The sequence below is a fragment of the Abramis brama genome, assembly GCF_963993115.1.
Source record: "Abramis brama genome assembly, chromosome: 24".
Classification (NCBI taxonomy): domain Eukaryota; kingdom Metazoa; phylum Chordata; class Actinopteri; order Cypriniformes; family Leuciscidae; genus Abramis; species Abramis brama.
Genome location: NC_139986.1, coordinates 15,537,677 through 15,563,893, shown reverse-complemented (window position 1 = coordinate 15,563,893; position 26,217 = coordinate 15,537,677). Strand labels below are relative to the sequence as shown.

At 38.8% G+C, this 26,217-nt stretch overlaps 1 protein-coding gene across 6 annotated transcripts in view; it reads right to left on the bottom strand.

Moving 5' to 3' along the window:
* Nucleotides 1–26,217, bottom strand: part of mllt10 (MLLT10 histone lysine methyltransferase DOT1L cofactor) — a 49,796-nt gene that overhangs the window by 15,817 nt on the left and 7,762 nt on the right. For 4 of the 6 annotated variants that reach the window (XM_084102600.1, XM_084102601.1, XM_084102602.1 and 1 more), the window contains exons 3-11: nucleotides 23,285–23,339; nucleotides 20,707–20,816; nucleotides 19,558–19,661; nucleotides 19,240–19,333; nucleotides 15,378–15,467; nucleotides 11,808–11,903; nucleotides 11,381–11,693; nucleotides 8,653–9,294; nucleotides 4,178–4,350 (exon numbers count right to left, since the gene is read on the bottom strand). In XM_084102600.1, the coding sequence (XP_083958726.1) occupies nucleotides 4,178–4,350; nucleotides 8,653–9,294; nucleotides 11,381–11,693; nucleotides 11,808–11,903; nucleotides 15,378–15,467; nucleotides 19,240–19,333; nucleotides 19,558–19,661; nucleotides 20,707–20,816; nucleotides 23,285–23,339 (1,677 nt within the window). The remainder of the gene's footprint in view (nucleotides 1–4,177; nucleotides 4,351–8,652; nucleotides 9,295–11,380; nucleotides 11,694–11,807; nucleotides 11,904–15,377; nucleotides 15,468–19,239; nucleotides 19,334–19,557; nucleotides 19,662–20,706; nucleotides 20,817–23,284; nucleotides 23,340–26,217) is intronic. The other 2 variants (XM_084102604.1, XM_084102605.1) reach the window with 1 other exon arrangement.

Sequence of the window (26,217 nt, the reverse complement as noted above, 5' to 3'; positions counted from 1 at the left end):
TAAAATCAATACATTCTTTCCTTTTCCTTTCCTTGCTTTATCTACATCAAGGCCTTATCTGATCCAAACAGGAAATAATGCTAGCTGAAATCACAATGTATTGGATTTCTTGCTCCGTTATTATAGAATAATGTCTTTGTCTAACTTAAGGATTTCTGACCATATCAGACTGAAATACAATTGGTGGAAACCACTCTTGCAAATGGCCAATGAATAGACACCCATACAATGCCAATGTTTGAACTAACCTTGAAAACATGCAACATGAAAACTAACAACTACAAGATGTAGATGATTTGGACATGGAGCAAAGTCTATCAGGTACTCCAACCCTAAACCTGACATTGAATTTGAACTGCCTTGCCTATTAAAATTGTAAAAAAAAATGCATACCAATTCTTCGAATATTAGTATTATTAACATTATTATAATAAATATTAATGGTATGGTTCTAAAATTAAAAAAAGGAAAAAAGTAATATCCTGCATTCCCCTGGCCCCTCACGGCCCCGCAGGCCCTCCCTATTCCTCAGACTCCTCTTTCAGGCGAGAGGAGGGAGCATGACCAGTATGAAGAGAACCCCTCATCCCACTACACAGCTCTCTGTCCAGCCTGTCAGCCCTCATCCCATCAGCGAGCGGAGCTCAATGCGCCCGCACAGGGAAAAGAGGGACAGCCGGATTGTTTGAGGCTTACGGCTCTCAGCACCATTGTAGAGGTTAACGAATAGTGGGACAGAGGTGGGCCTAGGGGGTGTGTGCTGCGGTCGAAGGTCACCGCTGCCCTGCTTGCAACCACTGATTTTTTTTTCCTCCAACCATTCTTCCATCCACAAAGGGAGAGTGAGAGATGGAGAAGAAAAAAAATTGCAAACATCTCAGGGACAGTCATGCTGATGGATGATTGTTTGCACTCAATATATGATAAAACACCATGTAATACATCAAATAAAAATGTATTATATTCGTGACCCCAGACATACTTTTAAAAACATCACCTGTTTACTGATCTGCTAACTACCTAGTAGGAATGCACCGATACCGATATCAGTATCGGGCCGATACTGAGCTCATGTACTTGTAAAAATGCTCCGATACCAACAACCGATACCAGGCAGCGTGTACAGTGTTTGTGTCCAGACAAAGAAACACTGACAACAGAAGGTATAGTGGGGATTAAAAAAAGAAGACTGTCTATGAAGTAAATGTATCTTATTAGTGGAATATTAAACGAAATATAGTAATGCATATAGCTGTGGTGCTCGAGCTAATAAGAGAAAAGAGAGAGATAGAGAGAGAAAACTTCTTTTGAATGCTCTTGATTGCTGATCGTTCACCCAGCACGTGTTATTTGGATTAAAACTAAATTGTATATGTCAGTAAAACATGAACTTTTACCTGATTTATGTATAATAGGGTGGTTCCCTACATTATTACAGGACGTTTGCAGGTCAAGAAGTTCCATGAACGAAACATCCAAAGTGACCACTCCGAAAACCAACGTCTTGATAGACAGCGCGTGAATACGGAATTAAATTGTCTTTCACGTCTTGCGCTTGTTCGGATGAATTCACACAAGTTTATGTAAAAACGCCCGTCTTGGCGAGTATCCCAGTAAACAAAGTCGGTTATATCTCAAGTGAACGCAGACAGTATATTCAAATGGGGTCCGTGCATTCGGTCTTAAAGGGGCATTTATTTGTGCTATATTTTTTATTACTGCCTGGTTACTTGTCTTTAATAATGTTTTAAATTCACATTACTTAGGCTGGTAGTTTTTGTAGTATCAAAATTGAAATAAAGAATTGATATTTCACTGGTGTCTAAACATTTGTACCACTGACCCAATACTCAGCACTGAGCCCTTCTGGAGCTGCTCTAAATATGTGATGTGCTATTAAATGAAAGATAAAATATGATTGGGCAATAGAATGAACAGTGAAAGTAACAGAAGCTCATACAATGCATTTTAGCAGGCTTAAGTAAGCATGAAAATAACTGAAGGAAATATAGATTTGATGAACAATTTAAGCCAACTAATTATGATTTATATTCCTTTGGCTTATCTTCTAATACATTTAAAATTAGAAATCGTTTTTGGTATCAGCGAGTACCAAAAATGGGAGTATCGGTATCGGACTCGTTCTGGAAAAAGTGGTATCGGTGCATCCCTACTACCTAGTAAAGAAAAAAGTCCATCATATTAAGTCTCTATGCCATAAAGCTTAGGACTAATGGAGGATATTTGCAAGCGTGCGTTAGAAAGGGCTGGACCGCCGAGAGCCCTGCAGCATTAAGGCCATCAGTGGGTTTACTTCATCTCCTAATGTAAGGCCACCCTGCCTGCAGAGAGGGCAGATCTGCACAAACAAAGCCCTGTTGCCTGGAAACGACCGGTTGCTACAGCAGTGCAAGTCAAGACAAAGATGCTCAGGAGAGCGGCAGAGATGGTGCTCAGTCTCTAGTGCGCTTCCAAAGGGCCTATTTGGAGCAGCGCTGGGAGTCTGTAAGAATGACTTTACTTTATTATTGCCATCTAAACACACGCAGGAGTTCGTCAACGAGTGGGAGGGGATTCTGAAGTCGCCGATTCATTCATTCTGTTTATTAATGATTCAAATATTGTTGCACGAAGAAATTTATACTTTAATTCAGAAAAAGGCATTAAATTGATCAAAAGTGACAGTAAATAAATGTAGAATGTTACAAAAAAATATATATTTCAAATAAATGAAATATTCATCAAAAAATCCTGAACAAATTTATCAGTTTCAAAAATTATATTAAGAAGCACAACTGTTTTTAACATTGATAATAATGTTTCTTGAGCATTTAGAATTAGAAGATTAGAATGATTTATGAAGGATCATTTGACAGAGAATACGCTGAAAATTCAGCTTTGCCAACACAGGAAAAAATACATTTTAAGATATATTAAAATAGAAAAAGTTATTATTATTTATTTTAAATGCAGCCCTGATGAGCATAAGAGACTTCTTTCAAAAACATCGAAAAATATCTATATTTACATATAAATATATTTACTGACTCAAAGCGCCATATATAGCAAATATAAAGCCAATTACAGCTCTTTTCTCACAGTGTCGTTCTGTTTATTTGACCACACATACTTCTCTGACTAGCTAATGCAAACACAATCACATTCATCCGTTAAGACCATATACTTAAGCAGCCTAGTAATAAATACCCTAAATGACTCAAAACACTGTCTTTCAAGAGCTGAAAAATGAGGTCTGAAGTGACAAACTTTACTTCTCCCACTGACATGTTATGTAGACATGCGGCCCTTAGATGGCTTCCTTCGTACTGTTAATATTACTGTCGCAATTACATAAATATTGCATTAGCACAACCTGGGCACTTGAGAACCAAATTCATTTGTTCTGTAGAAAAAGAAAAAAGGGAAAAAATCACATCACATGAGAGTTACTTAAAACATAAATAGCTGCACCCAACGTTTACATCTGAGCCTTTTAGGAGTTAATTACTATTTGTGGCATGAATGTGCTTAAACAGCAATTATCTTGATAAAATTGGAGCAAATTAACACACAGTACAAAAACTATGAGTATAATTTTATTTAATTGGTTAATTTTGTGAGAGATAATGCATTACGGATACGTGTGAGCAGAAACTAAGCTGTGCGATTAGCTGTATTACTTTTCGTCGCATATATACACTACTGTTCAAAAGTTTAAGGTCGGTAAGATTTTCTTTGTTTTCGAAAGTTCTCTTATGCTCACCCAGGCTGCATTTATTTGATCAAAAATACAGTAAAAACTAATATTGTAAAATACTATTGCAATTACAACTGTTGTCTATTTGAATATTTTATAAAATGTATTTTTTCCTGTGATGGCAAAGCTGAATTTTCAGCAGTCTTTACTCCAGTCTTCAGTGTCACGTCATGATCCTTCAAATATATATATATATATATTTTTTTAAATCTTACTGACCTAATGGTAGTGTATTAGTAGCTAAACCCTAAACAAAAAAATCTTATGCAGTTTTAATATAGCCTAGTGATGCTGAATCACATTTTTATGCTCAAATCGATTTCTTTTATTCATTCGCCCATTTCACCAAAAGCAAACCAAATCGGTTTTTAAATAATCCAAAAAAATATGAATGCAAAATAAGGTCCGTTAAATACTCACATGTGCGGATGAAGTGCTGGTGAACGGGGCGGTCGGGGGCAGTGAGGTGAGAGTGGGCATTGAAGTGACCACAGACTGATGAGCAGGTAACTCGGAATTGGATCCGGACAGAGACCCTCCAAGCACCGCACTGGGCAACGAGCAGGCTACATCGCTACTGCTGGGGTACGAACCTGCAAAAAGACAGCAATTACAGTAAATGATACAAGTAAAACAGCACATCTTTAATAATCTCCAAGACAACCTTTTTCTTTAATTCTCAGTCAAAAATAACATTGTTTTGTTTATTAGCAGGAGATCTGGCATAGCAACTGGGGGATGTGAAACAAATCAACACAGGTTATGACCTGTAATCTAGTGGTAAAAGCAAAGTTTTAATAGCTGTAAGGGCAACCTCTGTCCTCCAATATACCTTCACTAGTTATCCATCTATCTTTCTCGCTGCCCCTGAGATGAACTTTGTGGACTTTGAATGGCCTGTCTGACCAGGCCCTCATTACAGCAGACATCGAGAGCAAGCACAAAGCATTTCTGAGTCCTCTCAACATGCACTCTGCACCGGCCTCCCGGTGACCCAGAAAACAGTTCCCTGAATCTGACGACTCACTATTTCTTCTGTAAAAACGGGCTTTCCAGGCGGGGCCGGAGTGCCAGGGAGGAGTGCGGCCCATTCATATTTATGTGCCGGTTCATGACATGCACGCTGTTTGTTGTTGCTGTTGTTTTATTGATTTTTCCCCCTTTTCTCTCTCCCTCCTCCCCTGCCACCATCTCAAATAAACCCAGCTGATGGCCCAGGCTGACCCATTGCAGGAACGAGAGAGGCCCCCTTGCCACACAAAGGAATGAATGGTTCGCGGCAGTCTACATTCACTGCTGAAACAAGGAAACATTGTTGGGCGGAGAGGTACCACGTGAAGCATTTACAGTACCAAGCTCTGAACTCCACATAGGGCATATGCAATAGAGAAAGGAAGCTTAGACATCACTGTGTCGTGGTTTTCCACTTAATCCCAATTCGTTTTTACTTTCAGAAGATTTGTGAATGCAAACGGCTAACTTGATGCATTAATGATTGGATCAATCTTTAAATCATCGTGTTGATCTGGTAATCTGGTTAATAATTAACATTTCAGAAAAAGGTCAACCAACAGAGCATTTGATTAGAGGTTACAAGACATGAGCGACCAAACAAAGCAAGGACAAAGATCCTGTTATCTGGTGCTGATCGAACGAGACCGATCGATCAGGACTTAACATCTCCTCCTGAAACCCCCCCCTTATCAAATCAGGGGAAGAGAGGGGAAATTTCAAATTAGATTAGCCAGCATTTCAAGTCAAACCCCTGTCTCCTCTCTCAGCAGAAAATCCATGCGAGTTCAGAGGGAGGTTAATGACGAGGCCCAGAACCTGATAAGGATCCTCTGCACTTTCCTTACGGACGAAGAGAAGAAAGGAGGGACTGATTCGAGGTATTGTTGCACGGCAGTAGAACATTTTTAGGCCTTTGACGTGGCAGATGTTTTTAATTTAAATGTGCTATCATGAACAGTAATCGATGTCTTGAAGTGTTTTGCGTTGGGTTACTAGCTTCAAGATATGTTCCATGACATGCGAACAGTCAGTCAGGCTTGATGTTTCTAATGTGTCCCGACAGAGAGCGATAAGTTAAGGCGCACGGCTGCAGTTAATGCAGCAAATGCATGCACTGCTTGTCAGTGTTTACTTGAAAGGACAGAACAGCTGCACAGTTTCATCCTAGAGTAATAAATCCAGGCTTAAAAGGATAGTTCACCCAAATATTAAATTCTGTCATTATTTGTATCATGTTGTTATATCACCAAACCTGTGTGACTTTCTTCTGTGGAACATACAAGATGATATGATGAGAAATGTCTCTGTGTTGTTTTGTCCATATAATTAAAGCCAATGGGGCTTAAATGACTTCATTGTATGGACAGACAAAATTGTATTCAGTGTATGGAAAATATGGTTCAAACATTCTCTTTCTTTAAAAGAGGAAAAGAAAGTCATACAGGTACATTGTAACACGTAATATGTTTTAGCATTTAAAAATGCAAAATGCAGGGCAGTAAGAAAAAAAAATGCATTTTCTTTTTATATTGAACTTATCTGAAATTGTGTGCAACATTTTTAGTATCACGCTGTATCATGTGCAAGATGCTACAGAAAAATTACAAAGAAGTCCATCTAAAATATATTTACAATGACAAGCGTACGACAAGCGTACAATGCCTAGTGTTTTAAAATCTGTTCAGTCATCAAAAGTTGTGTAGAGTCTTCCAGCCTTAACATTATATTGTGCTCATTTGTCTCACCCAGCTTTTCCTTCTAATTTCAGATGAAAACCAACAAGAATCATTCCCCCCTCTCCAAATAACACCCTATAAAGCCCTACACCCGACCAGGGCTGAGATGGATGTTTGCCTTTAATAATAGCCCCCACTGCTCCCCTGATAAACCAGTCATCCATCCATCCAAAAAAAAAAAAAAAAAAGAGAAAGAGGGCTGGGAGCAATAGAGGGAGGGTGAGACAGATAGATGAGGTGGAGCATTCTGCTGTAGCCCTGCATTAGCAATGGCTAAATATTTACAGTCCAGTCAAAGGCCAGGAACAGGTGAGGGCAGGGACGGGTGGGAGAACAAGCACAAAACAAACAAAAAAATCCTTGAGAGAGAGGACAGGGTGAGAGTGCCGTCTGCACATAGCGGGGAGTGAAAGAGGAAAAAAAGACACACCAGATTTAAGTTCTAATCAGAAGGAAAGAAACTACAAAAAAGCCGGATGGTTGCCAAGCAACAGTGCAGCGCCACAGATAAGGCCCGTTTAACATTCTAGCTGGCATGTGTACGTGGAGCGCTTATGTCAATGGCTAGATTTAGCAGGTGTGAGAGAGATAGTGCCAGCAAATGAGTGAGAAAGAACGTAGTATGTGGACCGAGATCGCAAGTTCTGGTTCCAGCTCAGTGAACGGGAAGGCCAGTAGGGGTCAGGGCATTTCTACACACTATCTTGAACCAGTAAGTGATGTCGGCTCACTCTAGATCCCGAGCGAATACAACGACAGGGAGGAACAAATAAAATTTTAACTAATTGCCTGTTACGGGCTCCTTCCCTCCTCCAGCTCCCTCGGGCTCAACAGGTTAATGTGCATCTCTATGGAGATTCAGCGGGCCACTCTAAGCTCTCAATCAGGTAGGAATGAGGAAGCACTTTAGAGAGCACCTCCATCCACTTTTATCCTAATGAGCTTCAGCACAGACCAAAACAACATCATGCTGGTTCCCAGGCTTCTATTCGAGAAAAGCGGACCTCAAATGGATTTTTTTTTTTTTTTTTTTAATAAATAGAGATGGAAAAAACTGCACTTCATGGCAAGATTAAGATGAATTAGAGGAATTGAACTGACTGCGATACTGAAAAGACCCTCCAACGAGTAATTCCTGAAAAATAATTATCTCAGATTGACCAAAACATGCCAATTTATGATAGCCCATTTTTTTATATGCTTCCATTTGTATGGGTCCAAGAAAAAGAAAAAAGAAAAACAGTAAAGGTAAAAAAAAAAAAACAGACACAAGAAAAGATGAGGAAAGAAAAATTGAGAAGAAAGTTGGGAGAGAATATTTGGATTAAAGAGTGTGTAGACGTATTAAAAAGAATTAAAAACTAAAAAAAAATAACTTCAGTCATGGTAGACGTCATTTGTAAAAGGAATAAAAATGAGGCTGTGAATGTGAAAACTGATAATTATGATTATGTTGTTCATATTATAATCATTAATTATTAATCATCATTGTTCTCATTTGAGAAATTTCCTCAGAATCCTTATACTTCCATGTAAGCACAAATCAAAACAATGTCAACTTGTACGAAGGAAACAGACACAGTTTGGCTATATTACACATTCATTTGAACAGGATATCTCAATAAAGAGTGCTAAACTTTTGTGTGTTTGTGTTTTAAGATCATCAGAATTTGTATACAGTGCAGAGAGACTGGATACACATGGCTACCACGTTGAGATGATTAAGTAAAACACTAGGAAGGAAGAATACGTATCCATTTAAGAGAAAAGTTTTGATTGAGGGATCTGAACTCTTGACATCTGGCAACCCAAAGCATGAAAGCTAGAAGTTTGTTTCCAATGCAAGATAACAGAAATGTCAAACGAAAAAAGAAAAAAAAAGGATAAATAACCAATGTGCCAAGGTCAAAGACGATTATGTGTAAACGAGAACAGCAGAAATCTTGATCATGATTTAAATATGATTAATCGTGTAGCCCTATTGTTATGCACTATATTGCTATCATCCACAACATCAAAATAAGTTTTCTGTATTAGTGAGAATTCGTGCACATTTGAACAATTCATAATGACAATTTTAGTTTCATGCTGAATTTAAGCAAACTTTAAACAAATGAAATGCATCTTATGGCTCTCTCTGCTCACCTGGTCCAGCAGGTGGGGAACTGACAGTCATACCCTGTAAGTTTCCATTCCTGAGGAGGGATGGGGACTTCTGAATCCCCAGACTGCTGCTACCAGCACCCACCGCTCCCACACCTCCAGTACTGCTGACAGTGCTCCCGCGGCAGGACATGGTGCTCATGGAGGATGGCGAAGGAGAGGTGGATGAGGGCATTGTGGATCCGTGCTCTCCAGTATCAGTGGTTTTACTGTCCTGGGTGGTAAAGCACGGTCCATACCGATTCCTCCAGTTCCCTCTCTTCTTCTTCTTCACTCCATCCTCGCCTGTAGATGAAGATGATGTCGCAGAGGAAGAGGACGAGGAGGGCTGGGGTCGTTTGTAGCCGGCGGAGGCCAGGCCACCCAGCTCTCCAGCTGGGTGACAGTTTTCATAATGCTTGCTGGAGCTTTGGGGGAGGGACATGAAGGTGTTGAGAGTCATCATGCCTTCAGAGGCTCCGCTTTCCGCACCACCCTTTGCGTGGCAACGGCCAAAGGATGGAGGCGTGTACGAGTCGCCGGCCCTCAGGCTGGGATCAGAGAAGCTGAGGAAATCAGATGTGGGTTGAACCACAGACCCACTAGTGGCTGATTTACTGCTGCTGCTGCTGCCTAATATAAGACCTGAGAGAGAAAAAGGAAGAGATGAAGATAAAAGTGCACCTTAATGTCACAACCACATTAACAGACCGTCAGCATAAACCAAAAGAGAGGTGGCATGTGGTCATAAAACGAATACCTTTTTGCAGCCTCAATTTTTAAGGACAGAGAAACACAGCATAGCTGGACGCCAAACTGGACAAAAGCACTACAATCATCTTTACTAAGAGCTTGTAAAATTGTATAAATCATTTTCAATTCTCTGCATAATAGTTTAGCAACTTTTGCCACATTATACATTACCATTTAACGCTTTCCTCGCCATTGACAGAATTTTCCGTAATTTATGAAACTACGCTTCCCCACCATTGACGGAATTTTGACGGCTTTCCGTGTTTTCACAGTTATATGGTATGGGAGCGCTATTACACATCTTCAGAAAGAGTACAGAATATCCGGGATCAAAACACAGGCGAAAAAGAAGCAGAAACAAGTGAAAGCATATGTAAGCGTATTGTAAACAAAAAATGCTGGCAGGGAAAGAGTTAAAAGAGCTGGTAAGATTTAAAAAGAAAAATCTTACTGAAAAAAATAAAAATAAATCCTCTCTAAAACGTTGAATAGGTAGGAGGATCAATGACCTGATGCTCATTTTTTTCTCCTGATCTGGCATTCAAAAATGAAACTTAAACACAATGACTTAACTTTACCTCTTGGATGAGAATGTTTTAGTTTCAAAATCAAAATTGTTTTTGATTTTGATGATTCTAAAAAAAAAAGTATTTGAGAATATTTTTGAAAACCATTTTCTGAAGAAATTAGGAAATTTTATAATCTGCTGGACCAGTTAAACTCGCAGGAAGCCAAACAATCAGGTGAATGGTGACCCAGATCTAGGTGTTCATTCAGACCCTCGCCTCAGGCAAGGACTCGTCCTTTAACCAAAGCCAGAGAAACAACTCTGACGTGCATGTTTTCACAGCTGTGGCAAGAGGCTGCAGAGACTTTACTTCCCAATTTTACTGTGCAGTCTATCCCACAAGTCTATCCCACAAACATTTAAACACGCACAGATAGATAAAATAATATCACAAAAAATCTGCCATGACAAATAGATAACTAGCTGCATTTTGTAATTGTTCCAAAAACACATTCAGGAATTTTGCTATATCTTATCGCTGGATCCTAGATTAAGCACTGCTATCCATTTACTGCCTTAAGATAAGCAAAATCTGTCTGAAAAGAGAGCACACAACTTAAAATCTTAAATCCTGACTCAAAGAATATTACTTTTTATCTGCCGTTCTTATATCAACAACAACAACAACAAGATTCACATAAGCGGCAATATACAAAACTTTACATATTACTACAGCTCTCTGTTATTGTCAAACACAAAGGACTCAATTTAATAAAAGATTGCTGATATTGTAATCTCTCATATACTTGGGATATTACATCAGGGTGGCCAAACGGGACAGTTGTGTGGCTGGGTCTGTGTTGTCACAACAGCCCAGAGAATATGACACTCTAAGTCAGAAGATTAGACTCTATAGTTAATCTCCAACATCTTTTGATCTCATTGCGCTCTGCTGAGAAAACACTGCATTGTTTCTTCTTCCAGGTTCCATGAAGTTTGCGCGTAACTCCAACAAGGAGGCCCCTGCCGCACTTTGACACATTAATGATTAGTCTGAATTTTCCAGACGTGACCTCTGCTTCAATCCCTCCATCACGGCATGATAGCAGAAAGGAAGGGAACATGCTTCTCCTCTGACTCCCAAACCTCCCTCATAACACACATAAACACACACACACACAGACAGACACAGACGCCACCCACAGCACTGCCAGTTCGGAAAGACTCTCCGCTCCACATTACAGCGGCAGCCAGCCAGACGACAGCCTTATCGCACACACATGCCAAGCTTACGGCTTCTGGCTTCCATCCAGCTCTGTCACAACAGACTCACTCAAAATGTCACGCGCAGGAAGTCGGCACGAGACTTGAATCTGGCCGTTCAATTCAGGAACATGGAGAGGGTGTTTACCAATTCACCTCATCCACAATCTGAAGTGAAAGTGAAGTTGGCAAGTTTGAAAGTCTCACCTTGCTGAAAAGGACTGGTCGAGGAGGGGGCCGTGGATGAAGTCGCCGTGGTGACCACAGGACCGTGGGTTTTGCTCGGCACGGACTTGCGGCCCCTGGACGCCGAGCTTGAGCTGGTGCCGTGACTGCTGGACTTCTTGCTTTTGCCATCCGAGCTCTTACCATCCGAGGAGCCGCCATCCTTGGAGCTGGAACTAGAGAGAGATGGAACTTCCTGGAAGTTGGCATTGGTGAAACGACCTCCACTGTCATCCAGTCGCTTCTGAGTGGAGGAAATGGAGGAGACACTTCCGCCACTGCTGCTGTTGTAGCTCTGTGGCCAAGAAGGGAATGCACACATGGGCAAAAAGGCTTAGAATGCACTTATTTATTGACATTTGACAAACTCTCAGGCATCTATCCTAGTCTAACAGACAGGTGGACTCACCTTCTCAGAGGACACCATCAGTGCTGGCACCAGGGAAGGCGTCATTTCCAAAGACTTTTTGTGCTTTGGTTTGTGGCGATCTCTTTCTTTATGTTTCTGTGATGAAACAACAACAAAAAACTTAATGAAGATGGTGCAGAAAAGGTTTTGACTGAAGCCAGTACAGCTTGGTAAGGACTTTAGCCTAGACTGTCATTTCTGAAAACAAAGAGACAGAAAGATGGGAAATGCAAAAAGGTGAAACAATGCAAGTCCCATTCTGAAAAAGTCAATCGTTTGCATGCCTTCAATCTAAGCAAGTGAGCCACTTGTGCTTCCCATGAAGATCTTCCTGTAAAGAAAAATAAAAGGTATTCCTCTGGATGGGAAAGGATTCACACTGCAGGCCTGACCAGTCTCTACTGCAGCTTAATTTACACCCCAGTCTAGTGCTGCTGTACACAGCTCTATTTGCACCCGAGAAACGGGAGCGTGAACAAATTTACACCTCGCACTCCAATCGAACACCTCCAACCTCTCCGTTTCTTTTCTTAAGAGCATGGCTGTAAAAATATGCAGTGATCCTGAACCATTCGTAGAGAATATTTACACATTCCCCACTGGAGCGATATACAAACGTCTATCTTTTTTTGCCCCTTTCTGTCATCTTCCAGCCATTGTTTCAGTTAGAATCGACAATTATTCTGAACATAACGGTTTATGCTACTTCTCTGTGCAAGTGACGGGGACAATTCCAGTGGCCCTCAGGCTCAAGTTTTTCAATGAAAATGAAAATGAGCTTCTTCTATGCCATTTACCATTTTCCTGCATATACCATTTTAAAATGCCATTTTCTTAGAACAGAAAAATCATACACATTGGAAATGAAGGTGTTGAATAAGCACCTTGGGAATTTTTTTTAAGTGGTTGGAAAAGATTGTATTTGTATTGAATATGTATTGCTATTGGTTTTCATCTACAACCTACATATCCAAAACAAATGTCACTGTTTTTGTTTCATGTTTAAAAATTATTTGCTTATGCTGCAAATCACATATTTTTAACCACAAAACCAAAATGACAAGTTTATTACCAGTGACAAAATAATTACAATTATGACAGCATTTACTGAAATTACAAAGCTTTGTTATGCCACATTTTCTCTACAAGAAAAGAGTTAATTTCGTAAGGATTCAAAGACAAAACTCTTAGTCTTAATTAACATTGTTTCTAAAGGTGTTGACAAGGCAGTGTTAGTATGAGAAAAAAAATCCTGTCACTACTGTACACAACATTCATCTTAATTCCATCAAATAAATAAACTGAAACCATCTAGATATGTAGACCCTTATGTAATGACAAAATGCATTTATGAACTGCTGTTTACTGGTCTAATTAAAATTCTGACATAAACGTCTTGAAAGAGTTTGACATAAGACGACAGCTATCTTAATTATACAAAGATGAATAGTTCAGGCAGAGGTGACTGAAAAGAGAGAGAACAAAAATGCCAAGGCATTTATCATAATTCATCAATGCCTTCAGCAGATTAGTGAAATGTAGCAAATCTCTTTCAGGATGAACAAAGAAATTACTCCCGAGGCTTCAGGCTAAGTATTAAAATTCAACTACGGAAATGAATAAATATAATAAATCTTAAAAAAGTTTTTAAAAAAAGTTTAAATACAAAAGAAAAAACTAATCATCCAGAAAACAAAGCTAAAATCCCAAACAGATTAGAATTTAAGATATGTGATGCAAGAGAAGGAAGAGAGATTGAAAACATCATTTTATTCCCAGATGCCGCTCTCGAAGGCCTCTCAGAGCACATCTGAACTAGCTGCAAATTGAGAAGCTTTTAGCCTCTATTGTTGTTTGGCCCTGGGGTTTGGAATTAGCTAGGTATACATCTGAGCCCCCCGACCTTTGACCTGGGAATGTGGAGTAGGGGGGATGGGCCCCCTTTGCTAATGCAAATCAGGCGTCGTAACAATAGCCATGGCGGAGCACAGAGCACTTCACAACACGATCTTCAAGAATACAGCTCCAACCTGAATCATTGTTAATGTCAACCCCTCTCAATGCAGAATAAGGTGAAGATGTTAAATATCAGAATAATTCTGGGAGAAACGGCTTTAAATGGCATCTCATATTTAATCTTTCACTGACCTAGATTACACAGGCTGCACAGTCGGTCTTTGAGCAGCTTAAAAGAGCACCATCCACTCCATTTTGGTATGCATTTCCAATGCAAACGCATTCAAACAAATTCAAATAATTAATGAATTTGAGTCAAATAACCAACAGCCCCAATGACCTGCACTCCCCGCTGTAAGTGCTCATCTGACTATTGTGAGCATTCAGATTTACATTTAAGCACATAAATGTAACAGTTTCTCAAATGCAGTCTAATACCTTCTTCACATTACTTTAAAATGATTTATAATTATCAAAATAATGAATTTGTTTTAAAAGATAAGATAATAGCAAAATAAAATAAAAATATATATAAACAAAAAATGCATGTGTGGTTGCACACTTTACAATTAAAACGTGACTTTATATGTAGGTTGGGGTAAGCTTGTTACGTTTAATGTTTTTTTACAAAAATGTCAAAAATATATCACTGTTTGAAAAACAGCTATTAAGTAGAATTATTAAATGACAAAAAAAAAACAAGATTTAGAAAAAAGGTTCAGAACAGACAATTAAATATATAATAATTAAATGTTAATCCTTCCAACAAACTTAAAAAACTGAAAAACACGATGAAACGTTTGAATAAATGTAGTATCAAGACAAAGCTATTTTACTGACCTGGTTCAAATAGAACAATTCAGGCAAGCTATCGCTGATTAAGATGGCTGTACAGAGGCAGAGTGTTTGAAATATGTGGCCGGTGGGAGCTGCTTAGGGACAGGCAGAAAATTATCAATGACGATGGATAGATGTGATGAGCTCCTCCACACATTTCACACTATGAGGTCTGCTAGATTAAGATTTCCGATACCACCATTATTACAGTAAAAGATAAAAATACAGACAAGAGGCACAATCAAACATGTTTTTTTACATGCACTACGGATCGTCTTCTGCCGTTACGTACACATTTACTGATGTGAGGCTGTGTTGCAGGGCCTACGCTTAATTGAATTAAATGAAAAGGCGAGCAGGGCTAATAATGCTACATGTTTCATTCGGTATGGCTGGGTATAGAAAATTAGTGGAACAAATGACTACACTACCTATCAATACTGATTAAACAGACTCTGTGGAACTAATGGCCATGACGGATGCTTTTTTATGCATACAGCACTCTTTATGTTGATAATTTGTGGCAGCATCAAAATACTAATTACTTTGAGTGATAAAAGGCACTCTTCTCCCTCCCGTGGCTTTAAAAGCTTAGTGGGATATAAAAAGTGAGCATGTGAGGGTCGGCACAGGGTGACAGTGGCTCGTGTAATTCGCATATTTCGGACAAACAAAGAGTTTTTGGTTTTGTTCATTAACCTCATAGTCTGAAGTCGTGAGGAGGGGGGCATCAATCACACATGGCAGGAAGTGAGGTAGATCTGGAGGCTGCCTTACCTTCTTCTCCTTGTCATGGTGCTTATCCAAAGAGTGAGTGGAAGAATCACTTAAGCTTTGAGCCCTACTACCACGGCCTTTGCTCCTTCTCTAAAAGGTGAAAAAGGAACTTCGAGTTACCATTTAAAGTCTGTCCAATTACCCTTTTTTCCTACTTCTCACTTCTCTCTCTTCTAACAGCAAAGAAAATAGCCCGTTCTGAGACAAAGGAAGCAAATAGGAAACAATTACGGAAAAAGAAGTTGAAGAATAAAAACATTGTCATGAGAACCAATCAGGATTTTTTTATATATATATATATAAAATTCAATGGTTACTCCATCAAAAGCAACTTGCATGAGCTAATCAAGTCAACCTATGGCAATGTTTGTTTGTTTGTTTATTTATTTATTTTAATGCCTTGTCCACATCCAAGTTTGTTTTACTTAAGGAAATGTAGTTCAGGAAAGCCAAAGAATACTGTCAAAGAATATTGTCACTTATATTTGATTTCTCTATACAACTACAAATCAACATCATTCTCCATTTACCAACAGAAACAGCTTATTTTATATTTACGAAAAAAATATATAAAACATTGTGCCATGATGCATGAACTTGACATTCAAACTGACAAAAAAAAACACCTTTGTAAAATGTGCCACATTTCTTTTTAAGTCAACAGTCTCTAAAGCTGCTATTGACGACAAATGCCACAAAAAACCTCAGGTCACAAAATGGTCTTTGTTTACCAGCAGCCCACTGAAACAAAGGCCTACATGGAAAAGTCAGGGGTTAGTAGCCCACTATTGAACTATTAATCCACGAGACTGTGCTGATGCTGTCAGTCCATTAACATGGTGACAGGGAGACATGGTACATCCTGCAGAAACATCATGCTGTCCTGTACAATAGAGCAATCACCACAATGGATGACAACAAACAAAACAAGCAAGGTATTGTCACTTTATTCTAACAAAATGGGAGACAAAAAAATGTTTATATACATTTACAAATGTCAAATATATATTTATACAAATATATAAACATGCACAAGCATTCAAACGTTTGGGGTCAGTAAGATTTGTTTTAAATGTTTTTGAAAAGTCATTTATTTGATAAATACAGTAAAAGTAATACTGTAAATTATAATTTAAATAACCATTTTCTATTTAATATATTTCAAAATGTAATTTATTTCTGTGATGGCAGTGTTACATTCAGCATCCATTACTCCAGTCTTATATATTATATATATATTTTTACTGTCACTTTTGATCAATTTAACGCATCCTTGCTGAATGCAAGTATAAATTTCTTACTGACCCCAAAGTTTTGAATGGTAGAGTATATTTAAAAAATATAGTTATATAAATATATATTTAAAAACTACAGATGCCAAAAAGCCCAACTGAAACCATGAAAAAAAAAAAAAGTAAAATATGAATGAATGCATAAAATTGACAACACTAACCAATCTGAAAAACAAGACATGAAATACTATGACTCTAGAGTCTATTCCCCAGTAACCAGAGTAGTCAAAAGTGCTTGAATGAAATAAAATGGTGTATACATAAATAAACATCACTATCCCTCCATCCTCAACTCATTACAATCCCCTATGAGAACATCACAAAGCGCTGGCCCTGCCTCCAGCCCCTCACTCAGAAAACCTGTAGAGGACTAGCAGTATCTGAGAAGCCTTTGTTGAGTGGGAGGATAGACACACACACAGCACGAATCTGAGAAGCAGCAGGGGGCTGTGGCTCTAAAGCTCAGTGTAGCTCCAGGGCTGGAGTGAGTAAAACCCCTTGCCACACACACACACACACACACACACACACACACACACACACACACACACACACACAAGCCCACTAAGGACCGAGCAAAGCTGGACGGAAAACTATAGGCCGTTATGCTGTCACCGAGAGCTGCCACTGGGCAGTCCCTGTATCTCTCTGAAACCTTAGCCCGCTTTTTCTGAGAGGGGTATTAAGACAGAGTGAAGGGGGAAATGCAGGAAAGAGGGGGGATGATGGGAAGGAGAGGAAAGGAGAGCCACAGACAAAGGTCCAGTGAGTTGCTGTTGATTGTCAATGAGATTAAGGGGTTAAAGGGTTTGAGGGAGATCGAGGTGGGGGCGGCAGGGGCCACTGGGGGTGGACGGGGGGGCTTATGCCACAGCTCAGCTTTCAGCAGCTGTAATTGGACCAGGAGTGCCAGACATTCGAGAAATGAGAGATATTCCAGATGAGGGAGTGTCTTTTTCGAGAGTCTGGCGAGTTCACGTGTGATTCTAGATGCGCAATAACAGCTTGAACAATGATGACATGGTCACAATGATGTGCTCAACATGATTCATGTATTGGTGAATGCAAAAATCAGTCACTTAAGTGCTTTAGAAATGCCCTAGAGACATGAAGTATACCTCAATAGATGAAGCACTAATGACAAAATACACAAACCATGACCATCAAATACTAATTGACAAGTAAAATACATATCATTTATGGGAAAACCATATACACTCCCGTTTAAAGGTCTGGGGACTGTAAGGGTGCTTTCACACAAGCACTTTTGGTGCACACCCGGGTTCGAATGACATCAGAGTTCGGTTCGTTTGGATGATGTGAACTCTCTTTTCCAAACTCAGGTGAGCACCCGCAAACAGAGCCAGAGCGTTCTGGGGTACGGTTCATGTGAACTCCGGTGTGGTTCGCTGCTGATATGAACGCAATCATACTAAATCGTGGAAGTAAACTGCTTTTAATGATGTAAGATTTGATAAAACTGTGTTTGTGTGTGCTAACTCACTTTCCTGACAAGCAGGACTGATGCACTTTAAGCAGCGAGAATGTACGTACATCTAATTTTTGCTCGGATTCAGCACAAATGGACTCCAGCGTTCTTTACAACATTTGCAGTACATTCACGGCAAGTGCCATTACTGATACTTGTAAAACAAAACCAAAGGTTCAAAAACCAAAATATACAAGTGAGGCGAGCAACACTATGCATTTTGCCACCTTCTCTGCATCGTCGTTACCATCCAACAGGGGTAAACTGCTTTGATGACGCAAACACACCACAGTTCGACTCAAATAATAGAACGTGAACAATCCAGCGGGGGCAGGGGGACAAGAAATCGAACTCTGGTTCGTACCAGGCAATCGAACCAAGTGTGAAAGCACCCTAAGATTTTTCTCTTATGCTCACCAAGGCTACATTTATTTGATCAAAAATACAGTAAAAACAGTAATATTGTGAAATACTGTCACAAATTTATAGAACCATTTTAATATATTTTAAAATGTAATTTATTCCTGTGATGCAAAGCTGAATTTTCAGCAGTCATTACTCCAGTCTTCGGAGTCACATGATCCTTCAGAAGTCATTCTAATATGTTGATCAAGAACATTTCTTATTATTATAACAGTTGAAAATTGTTGTGCTGCTTAAGATATGTGAAAACTAATATTTTGTGAGGATTCTTTGAAGAAAAAAAGTTCAACAGAACAGCATTTATTTGAAATAGAAATATTTTAAATGTAGCATTAAATGTATTTACTGTCACTTTTGATCCATTTAATGCATCCTTGCTGAATAAAACTATGAATTTCTTCCCCTAAAAAATAAAATCTTACTAACCCTAAACTTTTGAACGGAAGCGTATCTATTTGTATATGCACAACGTAAAGATATTTAACAGTAAAACTTTTATTTATACTCCGCTTAAACATCATTAATGGTTTAATTCAAAATGACAATTTCTGTAATGTCAGTGATTAAATGCATGAATGCTTTGGGATCAGTAGCAGCGGTGCTTGGTGTCAGGGTGTTATAGTTAGTATAGTATGGTTTAGAAAAAGCAGATTCTTACCAGTTTGCTGTAATGGTACTTGCAGTATCCACAGTATTTCACATTATCAGCATCTGAGCCCTGTTCTTCACACAACAACCCAGCAAGCTGAGCGCTATTCAAAGACAAAGAAAAAGCAGCTTTAAAAAGACTGTACACAATGCAGATTAAAACAGTTATAATTCAACAATTTGTTATGAAAGTAAAAAGATTTAATTCGATTAAAGGAAAGTTAGTAGTTAACGTTGCTATTCCGTTCCATTTAACAGATTACATAATTAAGGATATTAAGATGCTTATGAGGTCAATTAGCTGGAATATTACGGCTCTGCAACTCACCACGTGACATGAAAGGCCTGTCGGCAGCCATGTTTGTTGCATGTCATGCAGGCTCCAGAAGCAGCTTTGCTCTCACGGCCCTGTTCTTCACAGATGTAGCACGTCTAGAAAGAAAAAACAGTCACCAAAGTGATTCCTCACATACAGAAAGCAGTTATTATGGTATATAATGCATTGCTGCACGGCCCACATCTTGTATAGCGTGAAGGCTCTACCAATTTAACAAGTCTCTCAGAAGCCGCCCTTCCCAGCGCCTCGATTATTAGGCAAGTGATAACCATGCCATTTTAAATTGGCTCACAGTGAGGACTCAATTACCAACAGAGCTGAATCTATTTTATCCCAGATTTTAAACCCACTATTTCAAGCATGAGATTAAACTTGGCTCCTTAGTCCTGCGAGTCATCAGACACAGTATTGAATCCAAATCATATAACACTAACTGATTGTATTTTACTTATCTACTGCATTGAAGGGCATCCATAGAAAACAAAACATAATTATGTTTTCAAATGAAAAAATGAAAGAACGGTGTCATGGCATATCCCATAAGTATTTGGTCTAACACTGTTTTTTTTTACCCCTTAACGGTTGAGTATAAAGTTAAACTAACGTCTAAACATTTGGACTTTGCAAATTGCAATTACTCTCTAATTACAGTGATGCACAGTAGTAAACACATACACCTGCTAGTATCCCAGAACCCATCAGAACACATCAGCTATACAAACCAGTCATTTTCAAGTCAGTTTACTGTATACAGATTATAAAATCATTTGTAGCCTATTAATTTTTTTTTTTTTAAATAGTTTTTCATTTTCCATAATGGATTAGGAAATTCAATGGCAAATAAGTATGGTTGGTTCTTTTCATTTTTAGACCGTATGTGTAAATTCCCATAACATGAATCTCAGTTTTCATTCATTCAGCTTTGTAGCATAATTAATAGCAACATTCTATGTTTATACAAGATTGATAAATGTAGCACTTGGTCCCTTAAGAAAACACATTCACAGTATAGACCTAAACTCCTTACATGCATACTGTTTACATTGCTGAGCTGATTTATGAGGCTCTTATGTTGAGCCTTTGCTTTTCAATTGATATCCAGACTATAAGCGTTTGTCTTTCAGAGGTTAGGGAACTTACCTTGTTGTAACGTTCATGGGGGACAGACTGAAGCACAATAGGCTCCATGGTGGATACATTAGCGAACTCAACTTCTGGGATGTAAAGAGCACAAACCACATGGGCCCAACCTAAACAAGACACATGATATATGATCAGAAGATGTTATATAAAACAGCTGAGATTAAATTATTCCTTTATTTTTATGAGAACTTGCTTTGAAGATGCAACTGGGTTTAACTGCATAAAAAATGTGCTTGAAAATACCATTAAATGGCAAAAATAAATAAATAAATGATAAGCAATACAAATCACTTAAAAACAGTCCAGTCATTTTTATTATAAAATCAACTGCATAACATTTAAATTTCTCATTTATTAATGATAATAAAAAATATGATGCTTAAAAACATGGATAATGCAATAAAAGAAACATCTAAATTGAATATGTGTCTGCTGACTATCACAATCATTTTCTGTCTTTTTTTTCTTTTTTTGTTTTTTAAAAGAGCCCACGTTCATTTGTTTGCTTACAGTCATGCCTATGGGGCACGCCTGGCTTCCTCCACAGTGTGAAAAACACTTATTAAAGCATGTGGGCTGAGTGTGACCGCAAAGACGAAACACCCAGGACTGGAAGAGGCAGAGGCAGAGGCATATTCTCTCCTGCCTAGCGTCTAGACCAAGTGTTGAACCATAGGGTGTCAGCCACAAGTACACTACATAGATATTATATCATAATTTCAGACTACTACTAAACTTTTTCCCCACATCAACTGTCTCAACCACAAAACCCCTAAACGGAGTTGATTTAGATTTAATGACCATACTCTGCAATACGTTTGTGAAAAAAAGCAGATGCTATTGATATCGTTGAAATTAACCTGAGCAAATGAGTTCTGTTTATCCAGCGTAAGGGCACAATAACAGGCCTAAACTTAAAGGTGAACCCATGAACTGTCTTTGACCCCAGCCTAAAGGGACAGGGAGGTGGGTTTTGTTGTTTTGAAGTCCCTCCAAGAATCCAGCAGAAGCCTATAAAACCAGGCAATAAAACCCAAGCACACCCCAAAGAACTTCTAAACCCCTCAAACAGAAGGGTGGCACACTTAAAAAGAGAATGATTTGCCAAAGATGTCTTTAGCTTAGCATAAAGTCCTCAAACAATCTTGTTTCTTCAGATTCTAGTTAAACAAGTGAAATCTTGGGGACTAAAGCATCAGTAAAAACCGAAAGGCTATGGCAATGGTCAATGAACATTGCAGAAGGGATGAGTTTTTTTTTCTTTGCATGTGTTTCAACATGCTATTGTGCCAGGTATATGCCACTGCTCCAGTATTTTCATTTGGGATTATTATTGTGTTTGCATAACTTAACAGTAGCAACACCTGTAAAAACCTCTCCATGTGCTGGTCTGGGGAACGAGGAGGACTTTGCAGCTGAGTTTTACTCCTCAGTAGGCTGAAATGTAAAGGTTTCTCTAAAGGAAATCGTGAACACTTAAATCTCACTTGTGAGATCTGGTTCGAACAAGCTCTTTCTAAAATTTATGTTTAAGAATTCTTCACTCCTACTCGTAAATAATGACAAAACATGGAATGCTTATCTTGAAGCATTTCAAAAGGCTTTACAAATTCAAGCCAAAAAAAAGAGATTACATGGTCTGAAACAGCTAAACCATAAGCCTGGGGCAATGATGTTTCCCTCATGGCCGTTAAACAGCTCACCACCCCTAAAGATGGGGTATGGTCCCGCAGCTGTGTACCATGCCATGTTTACAGTCTCTGAACTGCCCTTGCCGTGAACCCGGAGCATGAAGAAGAGTCGCCCCCTCTCAGCCCCACAATGACCCCGCTGAGACTGCCCACCCATAAAAACAAGGTGAGAGACAAACACACACACTTCCTAACACCCTTTGCTCAATTATTCTGAAAAATAAGCAGATCAAATCTGCCTCATGTGCCAAAAAAATTCCAAGACTACGTCAAACTCTTGGTTCAGTCAAAAGCAGTTTAGATGTTAAAAGAAGAAATGGTAAAAAAAAAAAAAAAAAAAAAAAAAAAGATTCATTGTAAAAATTTCCTGAAATCCAAATTAGATTATTTTGAGGTGAGACATATGAAGATACATATGACTAATTAACAGCTTATTGATGAGAGACAGTATTATATCCTTTCAGCAGTAGCATTTCTGTGATAATTAAATCTGTCAGAGGATATCAGTGAAATACTCCATAGAAGAGATAATCAAATCAATACATTTTTTTTTACATTGACTTTCCTTAGAGGCGACAAAATAGAAAGGTGTCATCCTCATCAGCGCATATGTTCCTCTCAAGAGCTTCACATTATTGTATCACCACAAAATAAAACTGGGCTGAGAGATAATAGTAAAACTGCTAACCCAAAGATTTTATAAAATATTTTGTCTCTTACACACTCAACCTTTAAAAAAAAAAAAAGAAGTATTTTATGCTACTGGCCTATATTTATCTACTGAGTAACTGCAGTCTGTTCTTGCCAATGACATGTAGATTAGGCTTAATACTGTTTTTTTCCTCAAAAAGTAAAAACAATCAGCATAAAGTTAGATGTCCTACCTCCATTATCTGTTCGTTTCAGCGCTCCGTCTTTGTGGGGACACAGCTCACACCTCTGCGAAAAGAGGAGAAATAACATGAACCCACACTCCATCCAACTATCTGCAGGCCAGACACAGCTCTGAGGGCTTTCAGGAGCTCTACATCTGACATGGACATCAAACTAAAGCAGAGTTTAAAGGTTAGACATCATTTTCTTCCTTGAAACTAGAGAACAGAGCATCTTGGCAAAAGTGATCAATGAAACTGTAGACAAGAGCCTTTGATAGTTCACAGGAGCTGGAAAAAATCCACTGCTGCAACCCTGAAGAGCTGCTTCTATATTCAAGGATAAAATAGGATCTGCTCTGCTAAAGGAGAAAAACTGGTTTAGACAACCGTTTTCTGAAACAAATGACAGGACAAGAAGAAAAAACCCTCGGAATAGAAGACGAATGATCAAATAAAGACAGTTACTACCCTTTTTGAACAACAAAAACCACAGATGGTTGAAAGTGTCCTAAAGAAATGGGACCTGACACATGGCCTATTACACAGCATATCATGCATATACACTATGACATTTCACTCATCTTCAAAGCCTTGAACAGGGTTAGATATTGGGGCATAACATTGTGCTTGGAACCATGCCGTTATTTGCCACATACCACTATGTTCAAAGTTTTTAAGCTTCTGCTCAGTCTGCTGTCCTCCTCCTCTTTGTTACAGGTGGTGGACAGTCCTCCTCCTTCAGGGATCTGCCAGCTCGGCTTTCTCCCCCTCCACCCTTTAATCTTTGGGAACGAAGTGGCAGAGCAGGGCACAAATAGGGGAAAAAAATGGGCTCATTTTTAGTAAGTGGAGGAATGAGGACAAATGCAGCAATTTGGTTTCATAATTGACCTATCGGTAAGCCCCGCCCCCCCTTAGTTACTGTTGCTAACTCGGACAAACAAACGGCTGTCAGTGTGAAAACCTTGTCCCAAGATGTTTTTGATAAATTCTGGACACAGAAGGACCACCTCTCATCGAGGAGCATTCGAGTGGGACTTAAATATGCCATAGAGGGATGTATAAAGATTTTAAAATAATATGGTGGGTAACAAGATTAATTTGGAAGCGAGGGTTTACAGATCACAATGCAAGCAGGAGAAGCCTCATGTTATGGTCGTCACGATCACAGAAAAACAACATCCAGGATCAACACTGTTAATGTACCGCAGAGTAAGATTAAATAAATTTACATTTAACAAGTTTAATATGGAGAGGCACTGAATTATAGACCAGTCTGTATATGACGTGAGAACAGTTAGCTATTTAGGTTTGTACGTTAACATGGACTCACTAACTTTAATTGTAACTTAATGAGAGTATGACAATCAGAAAATTAACGTTTTCATCTTCATTGAGATTGGGGTTGAATCCTTAGGGAACCAGGTTACTGCGCCCACATCAGTGATATTATAAATAAACCGGCTTTAGCCGTATTGCGTAGATAATTATTTATTTTTTTTCATGCAAATCTTATCACACTTTTGAAACGCGCTGGTGAACACGTGCACTGTACGGTGATTCAATACATGAATACCCATGACCATCCTCTCAGGATACCTGGAATCAGTGTTACAAGTACCCCAGGCACATCGTTTTACAATTTTTGTAGCACAAACACCATCAAACCGATGAGAGCTTCGGATCTCGGTTTCTCTATGGTGCTGAAACCTAAAGATGTCCGAGTTCCGGTCCCTGTGCAACTGATACTCATCTGCCATTGGCTCATCTGCGTTCGAGGGGAGGGGTTTACCGATAGGTCAATTATGCTTTCGGAATACAAAAAAAAAAAGTTTTAAAAATGCTCCAGCAAGAAATCTTTCTGATAGTGCAAGGCAAGCTATGATTTTCACAAATCTTTGGGTTTGGATTGGTTAGAAGTGGCAAAAAGGCCACAAACTTTTTGCATGACAAACCTGTGGTTAAAAATAGGGAAGAAAAATCCTGTTCCTTTTCAGAATAAGAGCAGTTGCCATTGAATAATGTCTCTAACCTCATAAAAGGTGTTATGTGGGATGCCTTGTTTTGCCATGAATCCAGATCCTTCAACAAAAATGCCCACATAATGGGTTACGTGACAGGTTTCCCCTTCTTGTGACCCACTATTCTTCTGCTCTAAACTGCCACTTAGGTTTCATGCCTACCTGACAGCTCACACAAGTCACATGTACAGCCATCAGATCGCTGAGCTCCAAGGAAACCAATTTAACTGCCAACACAACTTTGCCAATCCTAACCATTTACGCTTCCTTTACCCCAACCACCATCTTCTATTTATAAATACTAGAACGGCATGTATTTTAGCATGTTTTATGAAAAGGGGTCATTACTCAGGACACCATCATTGAATACAATACATAATACAAGGATGTTGAATAAAAACGTAGAGACACTGCATTCATCAATCAAATTTTGTTTCTTATATATATTATGTCAAAATTTATTTTTTTTAAAAAGCAGACTTCTTATTTGCAAGTACCGGTAATCACTATATGTTACTACATGACAGAAAATGCTCGACAAATAGTCAAAACTGTGATTCAATTAATGATAGAAAAAAAGAGAAATATGAACTCTGAAACTATGTCTTAGCCAGGGGTAGGCAAGTTCGGTCCTAGAGAGCCACTGTCCTGCAGAGTTTGGCTCCAACCCTGAAAAAAACCCTCACCTGCCTATAGCCTTAGTAATCCTGAAGACATTGATTAGCTTGTTCAGGTGTGTTTGATTAAGGTTGGAGCTCAACTCTGCAGAACATCGGCTCTCTAGGACCAAACTTGCCTACCCCTGGTCTAAGCCATAAAGAAGCTTTTTGTACAATTCAGAACAATTCTCATATTTTCAGCTTAAACCTCTTACCATTCAGACAAGTCAAAAAAAAAGTTTAATACCACATTATTAAGTCT